A 15,649-nucleotide genomic window follows, 5' to 3' on the forward strand; every position below is an offset into this window, starting at 1 on the left:
TCTTCCATTCTCCAGTGCTTATTTGGTTCTGCCTGTCTCTCTGGCTTGCACAATATTTGCTTTGGTTTCAATGATGGCATTTCTCAAGTTCATATGTTAAAAGCTAAACCCCTACAACACAATGGTTTTAGTAGTGGGCTGGCTGGAAGATAAGTGGTTACGAGGGCTCTGTCTTCATGATGGGACTGGGCACCTAGAGAAAGATTCGTTAGTCTTGCCAACATATGAGGATGCAACAAGAGGTAGTTCCCTGCCCCTCCATGAGCCAGGGAAGGGGTGTCTCCTAGATGGATTCACCTTGAACTTTTACTTTCCTGCCATCTTAACTGTGGGAAGTAAATCTCTATTGAGAACAAGCCAGCAGTCTAAGATACCTGGCTAAGACAACCCAAAGACTGAACCAACACTCTTTGCTCATATTGTTCTGTTTCTTAGCATACTGGCAGCTAGAGTCTCCATCTCATCAGGATACTAGCACCCTGAGGGTCACCACAGTTGCTTATTTACCTCTGTGCCACGGGACTAAGGTAGAAGACATATTTCTTTTTCTCCCTATGAACAAAGCTTTAAAGCCAATGTCAGCTAAATCAATTGCAGAAAGTCTAAATAAAACACTTCTCTCAGTGGGAGAGGCAGGTAGTGGTACTAAAATTAAGTCTGGTTCTGGAAGCATTGAGTGTATATGCCAGATACGTGACTGTCTAAAGGAAGAGTCACATTTGTGATGGAAGCAAAGTGTAAGGAGTACTTTAACCAATGACACATCACTCTATCTTTAGCCATGTGAGACATGAAGCAAAACATAAAATGAGCGCCAATACGGGAGATTTCTGACCGCACCAGGCATTGTGGGAAAGAGTTGTACGGTTTACTTCAAACTGATTCATCAGAAAACTAAAAATAGTTCTACCCAGCTATCCCACTCCTGGAAATATATCTGAAGAAAATGAAATCAGCATATGAAAGAGAGGCTTGAACTCCTTTGTTTACAGTAGCTCATATCGCAATAGCTAAAATACGGAACCAATCCAGATGTTCAGCAACTGATGGTTATATAAAGTAAAATATATATATATATATAGTGTGTGTACCTTTATGTATATATAATGGAATATTACTTGGCCATAAAAATGAATGGAATTCTGACATTTACAAGCAAAGAGGTGTAATTGCAGATCTTTATGGTGAGTGAAAGAAACAAGAGCCAAAAAACGCAGCATTACACGTTTTCTCTTACAGACAGAAGTTAAGACAGAGACAGCATAGAAAGTTTGTGGATGTCATACCTTTGGTATTTAGTTACAAATACTGCTTCACTGAGGCATTGCCTGTAAACGACAAATACCCTCCTTCCTAACTCCAACATTATGATGATCACGGTCCCGAATCCCTCACTCTGTGATATTAATATCTCAGATTTCAAGAAAACATGGTGAATAATGTTTGTATCTGAAGTGAATATGGAAAACCATTCAACATTATAAAATAAATCAGTAAAACAAATACATCTTTTAAAAAAATTGTAAAATAAAGAACAATGACATAGGTTTCATCATAGTCTCTAGCAATGACCTCTGTTTTCTGCCCCCTCCTGATCTGAGCCTCCTATGAATGCGTCTCCATGCAGGCCCTGATCCTGTAACTGCTCTGCATCCACTCTCACTAAACTGGCCCTGGGCCTTTCCACCATGCCATTCCCAGGAATGCCTGACCCTGTGGGCTCTCATCCTGTCACCCTTCTCCATACACTCTTACTACACTGGCCCTGGCTTTTTCCGCCATGGTATTTCCTCTCCTCGGAATACTTCCCCCCTCTTCTCATTAATTACATCAGAAAATCCCCGTGCCTCCATGGAATCTTCCTCACGTGATAAGAACAAGGTTTCATCCCTAGCCTGTTCTCCCTCATCAGCTCCCGGCACAGTTATCTCCGCTCATTCTTGTTTATAAGTTGGTTTGACATGAGGTGAGAATGTATCATCGCTGTCTACCTTGGTGGAATAAAACTTAATTAAGGCAGGGCCATTCTTGCCATGTGTGGTGTCTGCCACAGTGTCACAGCAGACAGGTGTGGAGTAACTGTAGTCTGTGAGCTCAACTCTGCAGCGTCTCTCTGTCAGGTGATGTGGATGTCACTTCCAAAGCTCGGGCATACGATGTGTCTCTGGTCGCTCATGAATTTTTTGGCAGCCTAGAAACACTGTGGTTCCTGTCGTTGGGAAGGAGTGACCAGGGCATAATTAAAGAAATTTTAAACAAAATATTTCTTCCCTGAGACAAATTATTACAACTAAGAGGCCAGCCTGATGGCTCAGTTGCTTTTCTTCTACCTACAAGCATTAACATCATTAGATGGGCACTGGTTCCTGTACCATCGGCTCTGCTTTCCACCCAGTTCCCTCCTACGTCCTGAAAAAGCAGAGGAGGATGGCCCAAAGTCTTGGGGACCCTGAACCCAAGACTTTGCTTTGGCTGTTGTGGTCATTTGGGAAGTGAACCACTGGATGGAAGATCTTCCTCTCTGTCTTTCCTTCTCTTTGTAAATTTGACTGTCCAATAAAAGTAAATCCTAAAAGATACACTAAATTCAATACTAGTAAATCAAGCTAATACAAGTCTGTAAAATCTTAACATCTTCTCTATCTCCTTTTTTCTAATAAAATGATTTAATAGTGACCCAGAATTCATCAATAAACACCACATTGCTAATGACAAAACACCATGGCTTCACCTGAAAGGTGCAATTGAAAGATTTCCTTTTATCAGAGGAAAGTACAAGAGGAATAATTATCATCAAAGGCTGGTATTGCTTCCATTGTGGAACTGAAAAATTGCTGCACTTCTCTATCAAGTCAAAATTACTATCCGTAGTGTAATTTCCAGAAAAATAACTATGGGATGATGGCCTTTAATGTAGAAAAGTCATCAATGAAACAATTGCCTGTGCAGAACACAGAATTCAAAAGAGCAGCTTAACGCCCAGCTACATCCATTTACTCACAATGAAATATGAAGAATTATGCCTAATATCCAGCCCACATGAAATCTTTTGTTTATGGAGATGTGAGATGTTGTGTTGCTTTGTTAGAAATATGGCAATTGCAGCTAACATTTATCACAAGCGTATGACATATTGCAAAGTTTAGTGGTATACAGCTAACAAATGACGAGGAGGATTAAGTACCATACAGGGTGCCTCTCATGAGGCATGTGCGTCTCAACTGGGCATAATGATGAAACGACATTAACATTTATTGAGCATTGTTCTAAGTGCCAAGTGTTAATTCATTTAGTCATCAAAACAAATCTATGAAGGAAGACTTCTGTTAGCCTCAAAGAGATTTCATCAGTTTCGCAGAACCTAAATAGTCCATGGAATACTGCTCTGTTTTGACCATGGGGTCTGGAAACGCAGCAGTATTTCAGCTCCTTATATTTGGTTCTGAGAGGCCAATGAATGAGTTGCTATCAGTAGGTAACTGGTATTAAAAGAACCAGCCAACTTTCTGATGAATTCAGCCAAAATAGTAGTGATACGTGTCAATTCTATGTTAAAGAAAAATTTATGCAAGATCCAGTGACAATCTGAGCTAAAGGTGATGTTGAAACCTACCCCTGCATTGCTTCCCACCAAAAACTGATGAGAGCCCAGGGGGCCAGGCAGCTGGTTATTTCTCGGTGTGACTTGAAGTTCCACTTCACTTATGTGCCACATCAAAGGTTAGCTACAGCATGTTCCTGCAGTGGTTCCTTTGGGGACAATGATGGCCAAAAGGCAAGTGGAACATCCATTGAATTAACCAGGAGACGCAAGTGGTGGCTGCACTGCAAGCAGAGCTAGGCTCCTTCCTAGTACCAGCTTCTCAGGGAAGCAGCAACCATGCTGAGCACACACTCATTGCAAAGGCTATGTTTAGAAAGAGGGGCTATGTTTAGAAAGGGCGATGTTTAGAAAGAGGCTTTAGACAAGTGATTGGTTAGGCTTGTTCCACAGACCTTGGAATTCTGAGAGCCCTTGGGAAAGTATGTGGTTGTGTTTTACAAATGAGAGTTACAAATGATTGAAATCAATAGCTCCCCTTAGGTTTTCAATCTCTTCATTATATTCTGGGGATACCATTCTCTCACTATGTATTTGTACTAGGAATGACCTTGAATTTCCTGGGGCCTTGTGGTTACGTTTCATTTCAACGAAGAAAGAAGGAAGATTTCATGAAGACCAACATGCCATTTTGTTTTGCTGCTGGGTGCTCAGTATGTAGGATATTGCCTGGCACATGGCAGTTAGCCTGTATGTGTTGGACACGGGATTACTAACATCCTCTGAGACTTCTGCTTACTGCTGAAAGGTAAACACACCTCAGCTTCAGATTGGTGAAACTTTTGGGGAATGCTGGCTCCCCATCTGTCAATAATCTTGGTCATGATTTTTCTCTGCTTTGAGTTCAGTTGCCTCAGTTACAAAACAGGGATCAAACACCGAACATCCTTTGCTGCTCTGAGAGTTTTTAATGAAGTAGACTCAGGTCACCTGCAAGGCCACATACGACCCCAATAAATAATTCATGGGTGCTTTAGCTCAACTCACGGAGCATCATTTAAAATGGAAATTGCTGCCCGTGATATTCAGACCTGTGATTTAAAATAAGCATGACTATGTAGGATATAATAAATTCTGTCTTGTTTCAAGAGGGGAAGGATTTTATCTTCCTTCTTCTTTTGGTAAAACTGAAACGCCAGTACAGGAAAACCCATTAAGGTACTTGATGTCAAGTATCATTTTCGAATGACCTTGCTATTTAAATTTACTTTTCTTGGAGTCCCAGCCTGTCACAAGTTGGCACAGAAAGGGGTGTGGCACCTGCCACTATCCTTGCCAGAAAGGAAGGTGGAAGTGGAAAATGCCAGAGCAGGCAGCATCCATTGACACTGCTATGGGCCATTTGTTTAATTGGTAACACCACTCTGTGCTCTCATTCCTCACTAGCGATTCGGAGGAAGTCTCCACACGTCGCGTGATGCAATTCTGTTAGGATGTTAACTTGCCAACCCATTGTTATCTCTGTGCTTTCTTTATGCTTATGTAAAATGCTGGCAGCCACACAGCAAGTCCTCGTTTTCCGTTGATATCCGCATATAAAAAATGTTAGAAATGACTTGGGGCTGTCCTTTTCAGCTGGGAAAAAGTCATTTGTATCCTGTGTCATTCAGATTTGTAGGACTAATATATACAGATGTTTAGGGAAAGAAATGATGAATGGCACGACGGAAAGACTCAGGAAGCAGACCGGCCAGCAGGATCATTAGTCACCTCTGAATAAGGCAACAAAATTCCCACAGTGCTGCTAACACTGTGAATCCAAGCAAATAATTTTATCTAGTAGCTTGAAGTCTGAATAAAGAGGCATCAGTTTCTGCTTCTTTACCTGATTGTTGGAGATGGTCAGTGACGTTGATAGATGACTCCAACATTTTGAGTTTGGTACTAATGAAAGTACATGATTGGTGAGATCAGATAGATTCAAAGTCACCCAGACACTGGCTTCTAAGTCAGAGCCAGGCTTGAATGTATTAGATTTCTTGTATTAATAAAACCCCAAGAAGGGGTTCATCAAGCACGGGAAGGAAGTCAGTGGAAGCAGCAGGAATCCAAGTGTGCTCTCAGTCGCCGGATGCTGTCCCATCCTTGCCCAGAGAGATGGATACTGACTCAGGGAAGCAGATGTCTACACGGAGTAGACATGAAAACACTAATATTACCCACTCAGCCTTCCTCTACCTTCAGCTAATTGATTCGATTATGCTACTGTGTCAAAGTCTGACATGAAGGTGCCCTAGACGGAAAGCACTGCGTGCTTGCTTGACCCATCCATTCATTCATTCAATAAGCATTTATTGAGAATCCACTCCTTGCGTTGTCTATGCCCTGAGGACAGACCGGTGAATGAAAACAGGAGCTCACATTGCTGTTCTCAGAGAGCATTAATCTTAGACGGAGGATACCATTAAACAAATCAAACGCACACCGTGTCAGACGGTAAGAGTTTTGGTGAAAATGCAAAGGGAGGAAGTGAGGGCATGGTCCTGGAAACACTGCTACTTAAAACAGGAGCCCAGGAACCTCTTCTGACAAGTTGAATGAAGGAAGTGAAGGCGGGCGGCCCTGAATGTCTTGAGGGAAGATGGCTTTGTGATGGCAGGGGGAGACTGGGTAGTATGAGCCAAACAGTAGGGATGGGAGAGGACAAACGGGGCCAGACTGTGACATGAGCATCCTCAGGGCTGGGAGTACCTCATGGTGAGGTAGTTATTTAGGAATTTGGTATAATGTGTCTCTTTTCAGGTAGGCTAACTTGTGAGAAACACTCATGGCATTTTTGGCATATTTAACTCTCTGTCCCTAGAAAGCCCTGGAACTGACTAAAACTTGGGGACTCCTTCATGATGTGCTCTTTGGGTGTCCAACAAAAGGTCAAATCTTGATATCACTTCCTAGTGCCAACAGATGCTTCAAGTCTGACTTCTGCACCGCATAAGGAATCATAATTATTTGTGGACTTAGCGGTGACAAACACCGAGACAGAAGCTTACAGTGAGGGAAGATCATGGCCACAGAGTGGTTTAGTGACAGTTCACTGACAGACTTTGGAGGGAGACAGAGCCGGACTTCTGTCACAGAATTGGCACTTCCTAGCTGTGAAGCCTGGGAGGAAGTTACCCGAGAGTTGTTCGAAAGAAATGAAACAAAACAGAGAGTGATTGTAAAGATGAAAAAAGCAATATATTCCTGATGCATTAATTCCTTTTTCTCCTCTCCCTGCTTCTCAATTTCTTCACTATATTGTGAGACTCAGAATTGCTGCCCACCTAGAATCATAACGTTCTCTTAATTAGTCACCAATTTTGACGTCATGGGCTTGCTATCTTACTCTCAAACAGGTGTTGTCTGAATCCACAGTCCACTTGTACTGTTGCACTTTCTGGAACCCTCTTCCTTGGAGTGAAATGCCTAATGTGAAACATTCAATGCAGTGCTCAGCCAGTGGTGGTCCCCACTGAGTGTTAACTTTGAAGGGCTTTAGTTTTTGGAAACTAAAACTTTTTTTGTGGGGATCTAGTATATAGTATTTGCATTATAAAAAGATAAAATACAACATAACAAAACCCAGTAAGCGAGTCTTATTTTATTGATAACGGGTAAAATCTGAGGGGTTCTCTATCCTTGTGACCGGCTAATGAACGTAAATTGAATGGGAATTAGGAATTATGATAACTAGGTTGGTTACTTGTGTCAAGTTGTCTAGGTCACTCACTTGTTCAAACCCTGTATCTTAGCCTTTGCTGCTGAAGGTGACACCTCCAGACAGTTGATCTTAAGTGAAGCTCATTTTTTGTATTATTGGTTAGTCTTACACAAGCAGAGCATGGCCTGAATGCAAAAGTGAGACTTCCTCGAAAAGCAGAAATTCCTCCCTAAGACAGCACATCCCTACTGCCCGAGTTTCTGGAGTAAGAGCCTTCCCTATGCATTTTTGGCTTATTATCCCCTACAACTGTAGAAACCAATTTCTGAAAATAAATCAAATTTCTACATATATATGTATATATCTACATACATATATGATTGGCCTTTCAAAACTATGAAAAAGGCATATTATGGAAAAAGTTATGCTGAAGTTTCAAAAAAGCTTGGTATTAAAGCAAACTTATGTTTTCATTAATTTTTCCTGAACTTTTTGAAGCATTCTCATATGCATGTTTATGGAAAAGCTGAATTAAAACACAATTTTGTTTTTGATGCACAAGCCTTTGAAAGTCATACAGTTTGTTTTATAATATGTGTTTCCATGTCCTTTTAAAAATCCCTCTCATACATGTATATTTGATGTACTTTTATATCAGCTATTCTGGAGAACACTAACTGATATAAATGTAATTGTAGACTTATTCATTTGTCTTTTTCCTTTGTCGGTAATTCTTAAAGATGCCTCATTTGCAAGATGCAATTTTACTGAAATGAGATTTGAACAGCTCCACACTACATAATCAATTTCTTTCAGTCTCATGACAATTTCTTTTTAGTCCAGGCCAGGCAATCTCACCTCCAATACATGGAGATCAGCTTCACACTGATGGTGGCTGGCAAGGCCTGCTCTCTGAGGTGCACAGGGTATACCAGCTGGGTTCTGGTTGGACAATAGAATGCACACAAATGCCAGGTGCATCATTTGTCTCTAACAATACAGATATATCAAGAGCTGAAGGAATTGAACCTGGCCAGCTCACTACTCCTCAGGTATAAATTCAGAGAACAAACAGGGTACCCAAACTCCTAGAAGCAGGGATGTATTTATACAGAGACGTCAGCACTGCAGTTTCTAGAACAAATGCACAAGGAGGAGAAATCACCATGAGAAGAGATGTTACTGAGAGTGTAAATCTGCTTCCATTTTTGCTAGTCTGTCCATAACCATGTGGAAATAAATCCTTGGAGAAGAGTGAGAAGAAACTATGACATCATCTCAATTTCATGTCAGTACTTGAAGCAACACATTTGAGAGGGCTCCAACTTTCATTTTCTCATCTTCAAGTTAATTTTCCCACTTTATTCACTTTCTTCGTTGTATGGCCTTCCTCACAGCAGTGTTCGTGAACAAAAACAACTTTTAACACATTTCCCATGTATCGTTTTCTTGCTTATGTATATTTTAGTAGAATTTTTATAACTCCATACCAATTTGGTTATGAGATACTCAGAAACAAAGGCAGGGGCAAAGTCTGTCTCCATAAGCCAGCACAACCAGGGGCGTCAACCAGCCATCACCTTTAGAGACCAACAAGGCTTGAAGTAGTTCATGTGATATGCACACTTCTAAGATTCAGTCAATGACTAAGACAGACTGACTCGAAGGGGATGGCAGCCTACCTACACCATCCCGAACAACTCATCAATGAGCAAGACACCTAACCGGCCACAGACAGAAAAACTACCCCAGGAAGCCTGTCTTCACCATTTGCAGTTCCTGGGATGCTCTGTCTTGGGAGACCAGCTTTCCAATGTTCATGTTGTTTTACTGCTGTTATTCTCGTCTTCGGTCGGACTCACTTTTTCATTTCTGTCTTCTGCCAGTCATTGTTCTAACTTGTTTTCCTTTCATTCCTCATTGTGAATTTCCCCGCCTCTTCTCTCTTTTCCACTTTCCACCTCTTCCTCTACACCTCTTCTTTGGATTTCTTTTCCCTGCTCTTAATTCTTCTTCCTCTGCCCCTGATCTGTGACGGCTTTAATCATTGCTCAGGGTCTGAAAATCCCCTAATGACTGACATTTCTTCCCTGAAAGGGGAGGGATTTGTGTCTGTGGAAAACCGGCTACAAAGACCCAAGCCATTCAATTCACAGCACAGGTCTTTTCTTTCTTCTTGGCTGCTTTTGCCTGGGATTAGAGATGGATCACTCACAGCCGCACACAATGCCACGGCTCTCCAGGCCTGACTTCTCTGTCCTCGCCATCACAGGGTAGGGTAGATCGAAGCTGCTATGTTTACACTGATTCACTGATTGCTCGAATTATAAAATTGCCCTTCATCAGAAAAAAATAAACAAATAAAACTCAAGTCTGCCTGGGAAACAATGACGCTGCTATTTTATACTCGAATGAGTCAGATCCATGCTCTGTCCATTCATTTTGAGTCCTTCCCTTCCCTTCATTTTTTTACAGCATAGAAAAAGAAGAAAAAAGCACACCTATGGTTTTTCTAGAAGAAGCATACACACAGGAACTTTGTTCAAGTGACCCTGGCTGAAGGCCGTGACGACTTGGCACTCAACAAATTCCAACAAGCAGGTCTGTTTGGGTAACCAGACCAGATCAGACCAGAAGTATGATTTTGACACACGGAATAATGGTAAACAAGATAGGTTCTCTTCTAGGAGTTTATGTGTTTTGATCTCTGGCATTAGAGGGTATTAGATTAGATGTAGACATGAAGACATCAAACACATTTGAGTTGAAGGTTTTCACTTTCTAAGTGTAGACTCCACAACTCTTTAATTTGTGAACTCATTCCTTTAGGATAGGTTTGGCTGTGAATGCACCTTACCTGGCCGAGTCTCTTGAAGAGCGGGAGCAGTACCTTGATGCCTACGTGCTCAGAGCCATCCTTTGGCTCCCTGCAGGACCCCTGAGCTTGTTCTATCAAAGGATACTTGTGGTCAAAGCCGTGCCACATCCTGAACAGCCGCGCGCTCTCTGTTTTGGTCATGCTTTTATTCAAGTTATTTGCTTCCTGGAAAGAGACCACAAAAAAAAGGCATTGAATAAATACATTTTAATATAAAAATATACTTCATACCAAATTTAATGTATGCTTAAAAAAAACCCATCCTTTCTAAGTATAGGCATTTTCATTTCAGTGGGGAAGCAGTTGCCAAGCAAATTAGCTCATAGATCTTGCAACACAGTTGGGTTTCTTTTGGCAGAATTCAACATTTACTTTTCCTAATAATCCTAATTTTATGAAACATCTAAGAAACGCCACTTTTTGGATATCAATAAAAATGATATTTCTGTCAAGGTGCTGTGGTGGGACTTGTATAGTTTACTGTGTTCAGTGTGGATGGCATTTATTTATGGATTACTCAAAGGTCAAGATTAAAGGGATGATACTCGCCTCACCATTGCTCAATTCATTCTCATTCATTTTCTTCCTGACAGATCACTACCAAAGGCAAGAGTTGATCTTTGAAATCTCGCTGCCTTGACTCTGAAGAGTTTTGAAAGAGACATTCCTGATGGGAAGCCTGTAATCACTCAATGCTCTGTGTCGCTCTTCCTACTCCCTCCCCTCCTCTCTGAGGCCTACAAAGGGAGGGAGGATGAGAAGGGACTGAAGACAAAAGAGAAAGAAAAAGTATTTGATGGCATTTGGAGGATGAAAAATGTGAGAAAAGGGAAGGGAGGTGAAACATTTGGAGAACTTTCAAGACAGATGATGAGAAAATTTACAAGGTGGTATGAAGAATGTTCCATGACATTTTTACTTCTGTGTATCCCACTTGGCGTGTTGAGCAAAGAAGATTCCAGTCAGTTGCTTCCCCCAATGATTAAAGGCATTTGTGTCTTAATGTGGATGTTGTTGTTTCATTGGGGCTACAGTTTCTACCTCCAAATTTCACCACTGTTTGGCAATCAAGGATTTATGCAAATGCTTTTCCAAGGCCAAAGTGATGCATGCTGGATGATGGAGAGAGCCACTGACTCACCAAAGCCAGCCCTACACCGAGTTCAGGATGATTTGCTGTCATTTCGTTTTGCTTATCCTTTCACAGTCAGTTCCATGGCTGGTCAGTGGTAAGCATTAAGGGCTGTATTCTGCCCTCTGAAATAGGCATGTGCAGTGTCATCTCCCCCAAATGAAATGAGACTGCCAGGAGGTAATATGGAGTCCATTTTTGGTCAGCCATATACCCTTTGTCTAAAATGGTTGAAGCAGGAATGGAGATTAAGCATGGCAAAGAATTTATATGTGTCCTGGTTCAGTTCCTGGAAGTGACCCCTCACTTCAGCTTTCTTTCAATGCAGAACCTGAAGGAGAGGGGTAATGGTTTGAGTATTGTGGCAGACCTGGATTGAGTCCCAGCTCTTGACCCTGGCCTTGGCCCATCTTTGGCTGTTGCAGAAATCTGAGAAGTAAACCAATAGATACCTCTCTCTTTTTACACAACCCCGCTTCTCAAATTAGAAACCATTATTTGAAGCAGAGACTTGCAGTGGAATTCAAATTCAAAATTCTCATTGCCCTGTTTAGCGTTTGTTCTAAGACAGCTGAATTTCAAATCTTGTGTGGCTTAGCAAACAGTATTCCTACAAATGCCTTTATTCACATGATATTGATGGAAAGTCTGGCCAATCATTCAGACAAGGATGAGTTTGGTGCTGTAAACCACATTTCCTAAAATGCAGGCTCTGTCAGAGTTCTTAATGTATAAATGAATATTGTAAATCTTCAAAAGATACATATCTCATTCTTCTGATAAAATTGAAGTGGAATATTTGGTTATGTAGAGTGAGAATTTATTTGTATTTCTCCCTGAAGGGAACTGGAGTGTCTGGTTCAATTTCCACCCTTCCCTGCACTTTCATCTTAACTCTTTCCACCCAAGCAAGGTGTCAGGTATGCACATCATATTTTCTCCATCATCACACAACATCAGTCAGCTGCTTCTGAGTCTCCAGCCCCCAGCAGCATATTGGGGTTGAGGCGGCAGAGCAAAACTGCGCATGCCAAATGAAACTAATCAAGAGAAGCTTGAGGAAACAGTGGAGACTTCCTTCTTCCCACAAGTACTTACTGATTCTTATCCATTAACAGGCATAGGTGACTTTCGGTAGCTGATGACAGTGTAAATTATTGAACCTTACAAAAAGAAGTGTCAGCATGTTCCTATGTTTGTTTGTTTTTTAATGGATGGATGAGAGATAGAGTGGGAGCTGCGCTGGCAATCTGGGCCCAGGATCCTGCCAGCCACCCTGCAGCAGCCCAGCTGAGCGATGTTGGCACCGACAGTCCCCAGTTATTGAATGCTCATTTATTGCTCTGCAGCAAACTGCACATTGTCCAGTCATTAAGTTTTTCAGTCATTATTTTTCACTTCTCACAACAATCCATCAAGGTAGGATGCAGGATAGCTAGCAAGGCATGAGGACTAGCAAGGCACAGATGAGGGAAAAAGCAAGTGCAAGGTCAGGTGACCAGCGAGGAACAGTTGGACTCCAAAGCTGTTGCTTCTTTATGCAATAGCTGCCTTAATTTTCAAAACGTGGAACACAGAGGCATTCTATATTCTACAATGGACTTCACTGGGCTGCAACTTCCTTGTCTGTAAAATGAGTTAAGAAACTGAATTGGTTGGTCACTAAGGTCCCAATCATATGGAAAATACTAATTTTATTAAGGACAACAACTATAGTGGCTAGCACTCCTGGATACTTACCATGGAAGTGTGGAACTTACTATAAGTGCTTTACTGATATTGACTTTTGAGATTCTTAGGACAAACGGATGGATTATGATCTGATATCATTACTGCTTTACGAATAAAATAGATACCTGAGGCAACTGGGGCACGTGGAGGTTTCTAAGCACACCTGGGGGCCTCACAGCAGCCAGGATTCCTCTATCAGGTTAGTCCCAAGGAGCAAGTTGGAAACAAATGAAAGCAAAGAGATATCTGAACAGGAAGACGAAGCTGGGGTCCTGGCAGTACTCATGGAGGTTGAGCTGGAGTGGCTGCATAGGCCCCCAATTACAGTGAACATGCATCGGCTCCTCAAAGCTGGCTGAGCTGCCAGGGGCTTTGAAGGTACCCTCCAGAAACTCAACCTCAGGCAGGAATATTTCTAGATTCCTAAACACTGGTGTCAAAGACTCCTAAGGTCTTGGAGAAGTTCCTCTTGGGGAACCTCCCTGCCTTTTCTTTCTCTCTCCCTCTCCTTTTCAGCCTCTTCCTGGAGAGCAATGCACCAGCACTTGCAAGCACTCCTCAAAGTGTTTATGCCTCCATTTCTGAAAGCGTCCAAGAAGACATATGTATCCTAGATATAATATGTAATATAAGATATATCGTATTAAAATCACATAATTATTCAAATATATATTTTACATATAAAATGTAATTTTGGATATAATTAATACAATATATTTAACATAAATTTACATGATAATATGTAAAATAATCATATATTATAAATCATAATATATAAAATTACATATATCTATAGTCTAATACAATGAATATATAATATAAACATATAGATATATAATAAATATATACTATAATATATAAGTTATACATTGTAGCATGTATCTTGTATAACATATAGTTTATATATTATATATCTTACATATAGAGGAAACAATTGATAGGAGCAACACACAAAAGGTAGTATTTGGGAAAATATTGAGACATACTCTTCTAAAAATTATTGTTGCACTTGGGTAGCTAAGAAAAGTTATTCATTTTACTATTTTGTGGAGCAATAAACTAGGCTCCAATTAGAATAAAAAATTTGTGAAACACATTTTTCCCTGGAGGGAAAAATTCTACCGATGACCCAGCACTGACTTTTATGCTGATCCTAGATAAAAATTTCCAAGGTATATCTTATATATCTGCTGGCCCAGTTCTGGATCCATTCATTTATTTCTTTGAAGTTATTGATGACTTAATAACCTGGCTATGAAAGGCCATCAATAAATGAGTAGAAATAAATGAGTTGGCCTAGTGTAGGCTCTGCTTGTGCACCAGGGGTTGAAGACAAACGTGCCAAAGCAAGGCCGGCCTTAGCAGTCACCCTGCAACAGGGAAGGTAGTTGATGAAGAAGCACAGACAGCAGGCCCCTGGGAGGGTCCAGATGGGCAGAGGAAAGCAGGCAGCACCAGCTATCTGGATTATTCTGCAGTGGAAATCAGCTTGCACCTCAAGGACAAGGTGTGTGAATCCACATTTCAGCAGGAGGGTCTGGAACTTGCTGGTGTTTTTCTTAACCACTAGCACAATGGCTTCTCTCTTGAGATCATTTCTCAAAGAGGAGAGAGGGAAGTGGTCCACATGTCACAACAAGCAAAGGATCCAGAACCAGAACACCAAAATTCGGACAACAATAACACATTGCCCTCTTGCCAACTCTGAGCTTTAAAGTCCCTGCCTGTCAACAGAGACCTGCAGGTTGCAGTGTGTTGAATCGGCCTCGATGCTTTGCAGGAGCAAAATGGTTGACACATGTACCATGCCCAACTCCTTTCTTAGTCCCTATTTCTGGAAATATTTAGACATGATGAAGCATTTGATAGCTTTCTTCTCTTCTCCTTAAACAGATTAGATTGGAGGTTGGGAGTGAGCAAGCATAATCAGAAATAGGTAGCTTTCTTGTGTGACTCTCCTGTGCTTAACATCCCATAGCAACAGGAAAATGCTCTGTGTATGGCTTATTTGAACCGGAGGACAACAAAAAAGCTGGGAGTCTGTGCACACGAGACACTGAAGCAAGAGGGATTGTTTGTGGCATTAACTTTGATGAAAAAGAAGTAGGCAAAAGTAAATACAGGCCTCTGTCAATATTCCAGCCCGGAGCCTTTGCTAAGCGAGCTGGATGAACTCTGCTCTGTGATAATCATGAGGGATTGGGCTTGATTTCAGGGGGGATTCAGCGGATTCAGTGCCGCAGAGATTTTCTTTGCTATTTCTCCAGATTTCATCTCCAACATTAATGTTGGAGGACTTGGAGCAGAATGATAACAAGGACAAATAATTATCATAACAAATCTGCAGATTTGCTCCCAAAGCACTTTCTTTTAACACATGGTTTCTGCGAATGGAATTTGTTAGCAGCACTTTTACCCCACCGTCTCCTTCCAATTTGAAATGCCTTGAATAATTTCAAGTTCATTGACTGGATTTCCTAATTAACAAGGCGAAAGTTATATTCCATGCCACTCAAGAGAAATATTTCTGCAGAGAAATCATGGTGTAATTGAGGGGCAAATAGGAATTAAAAAAGATCAAAAGATAAATTGGTGATTCTTAGTCTCCACTTAGAAAGCACTTTACACAAATATTTTCAGCATCTTCATGCTCAGGTGGATGTT

The 15,649-nt window shown here is 41.2% G+C and overlaps 1 protein-coding gene across 1 annotated transcript in view; it reads right to left on the minus strand.

The window, feature by feature from the left end:
* The window catches only part of SLC9A9 (solute carrier family 9 member A9), a 562,224-nt gene that overhangs the window by 89,562 nt on the left and 457,013 nt on the right, over nucleotides 1-15,649 (minus strand). The window contains exon 14 of the mRNA XM_040974753.1: nucleotides 10,208-10,287. Coding sequence (XP_040830687.1) covers nucleotides 10,208-10,287 — 80 coding nt within the window. The remainder of the gene's footprint in view (nucleotides 1-10,207; nucleotides 10,288-15,649) is intronic.

Source organism: Ochotona curzoniae, unplaced genomic scaffold, assembly GCF_017591425.1.
Source record: "Ochotona curzoniae isolate NIBS_2020 unplaced genomic scaffold, NIBS_Ocur_1.0 contig_2599, whole genome shotgun sequence".
Lineage (NCBI taxonomy): Eukaryota > Metazoa > Chordata > Mammalia > Lagomorpha > Ochotonidae > Ochotona > Ochotona curzoniae.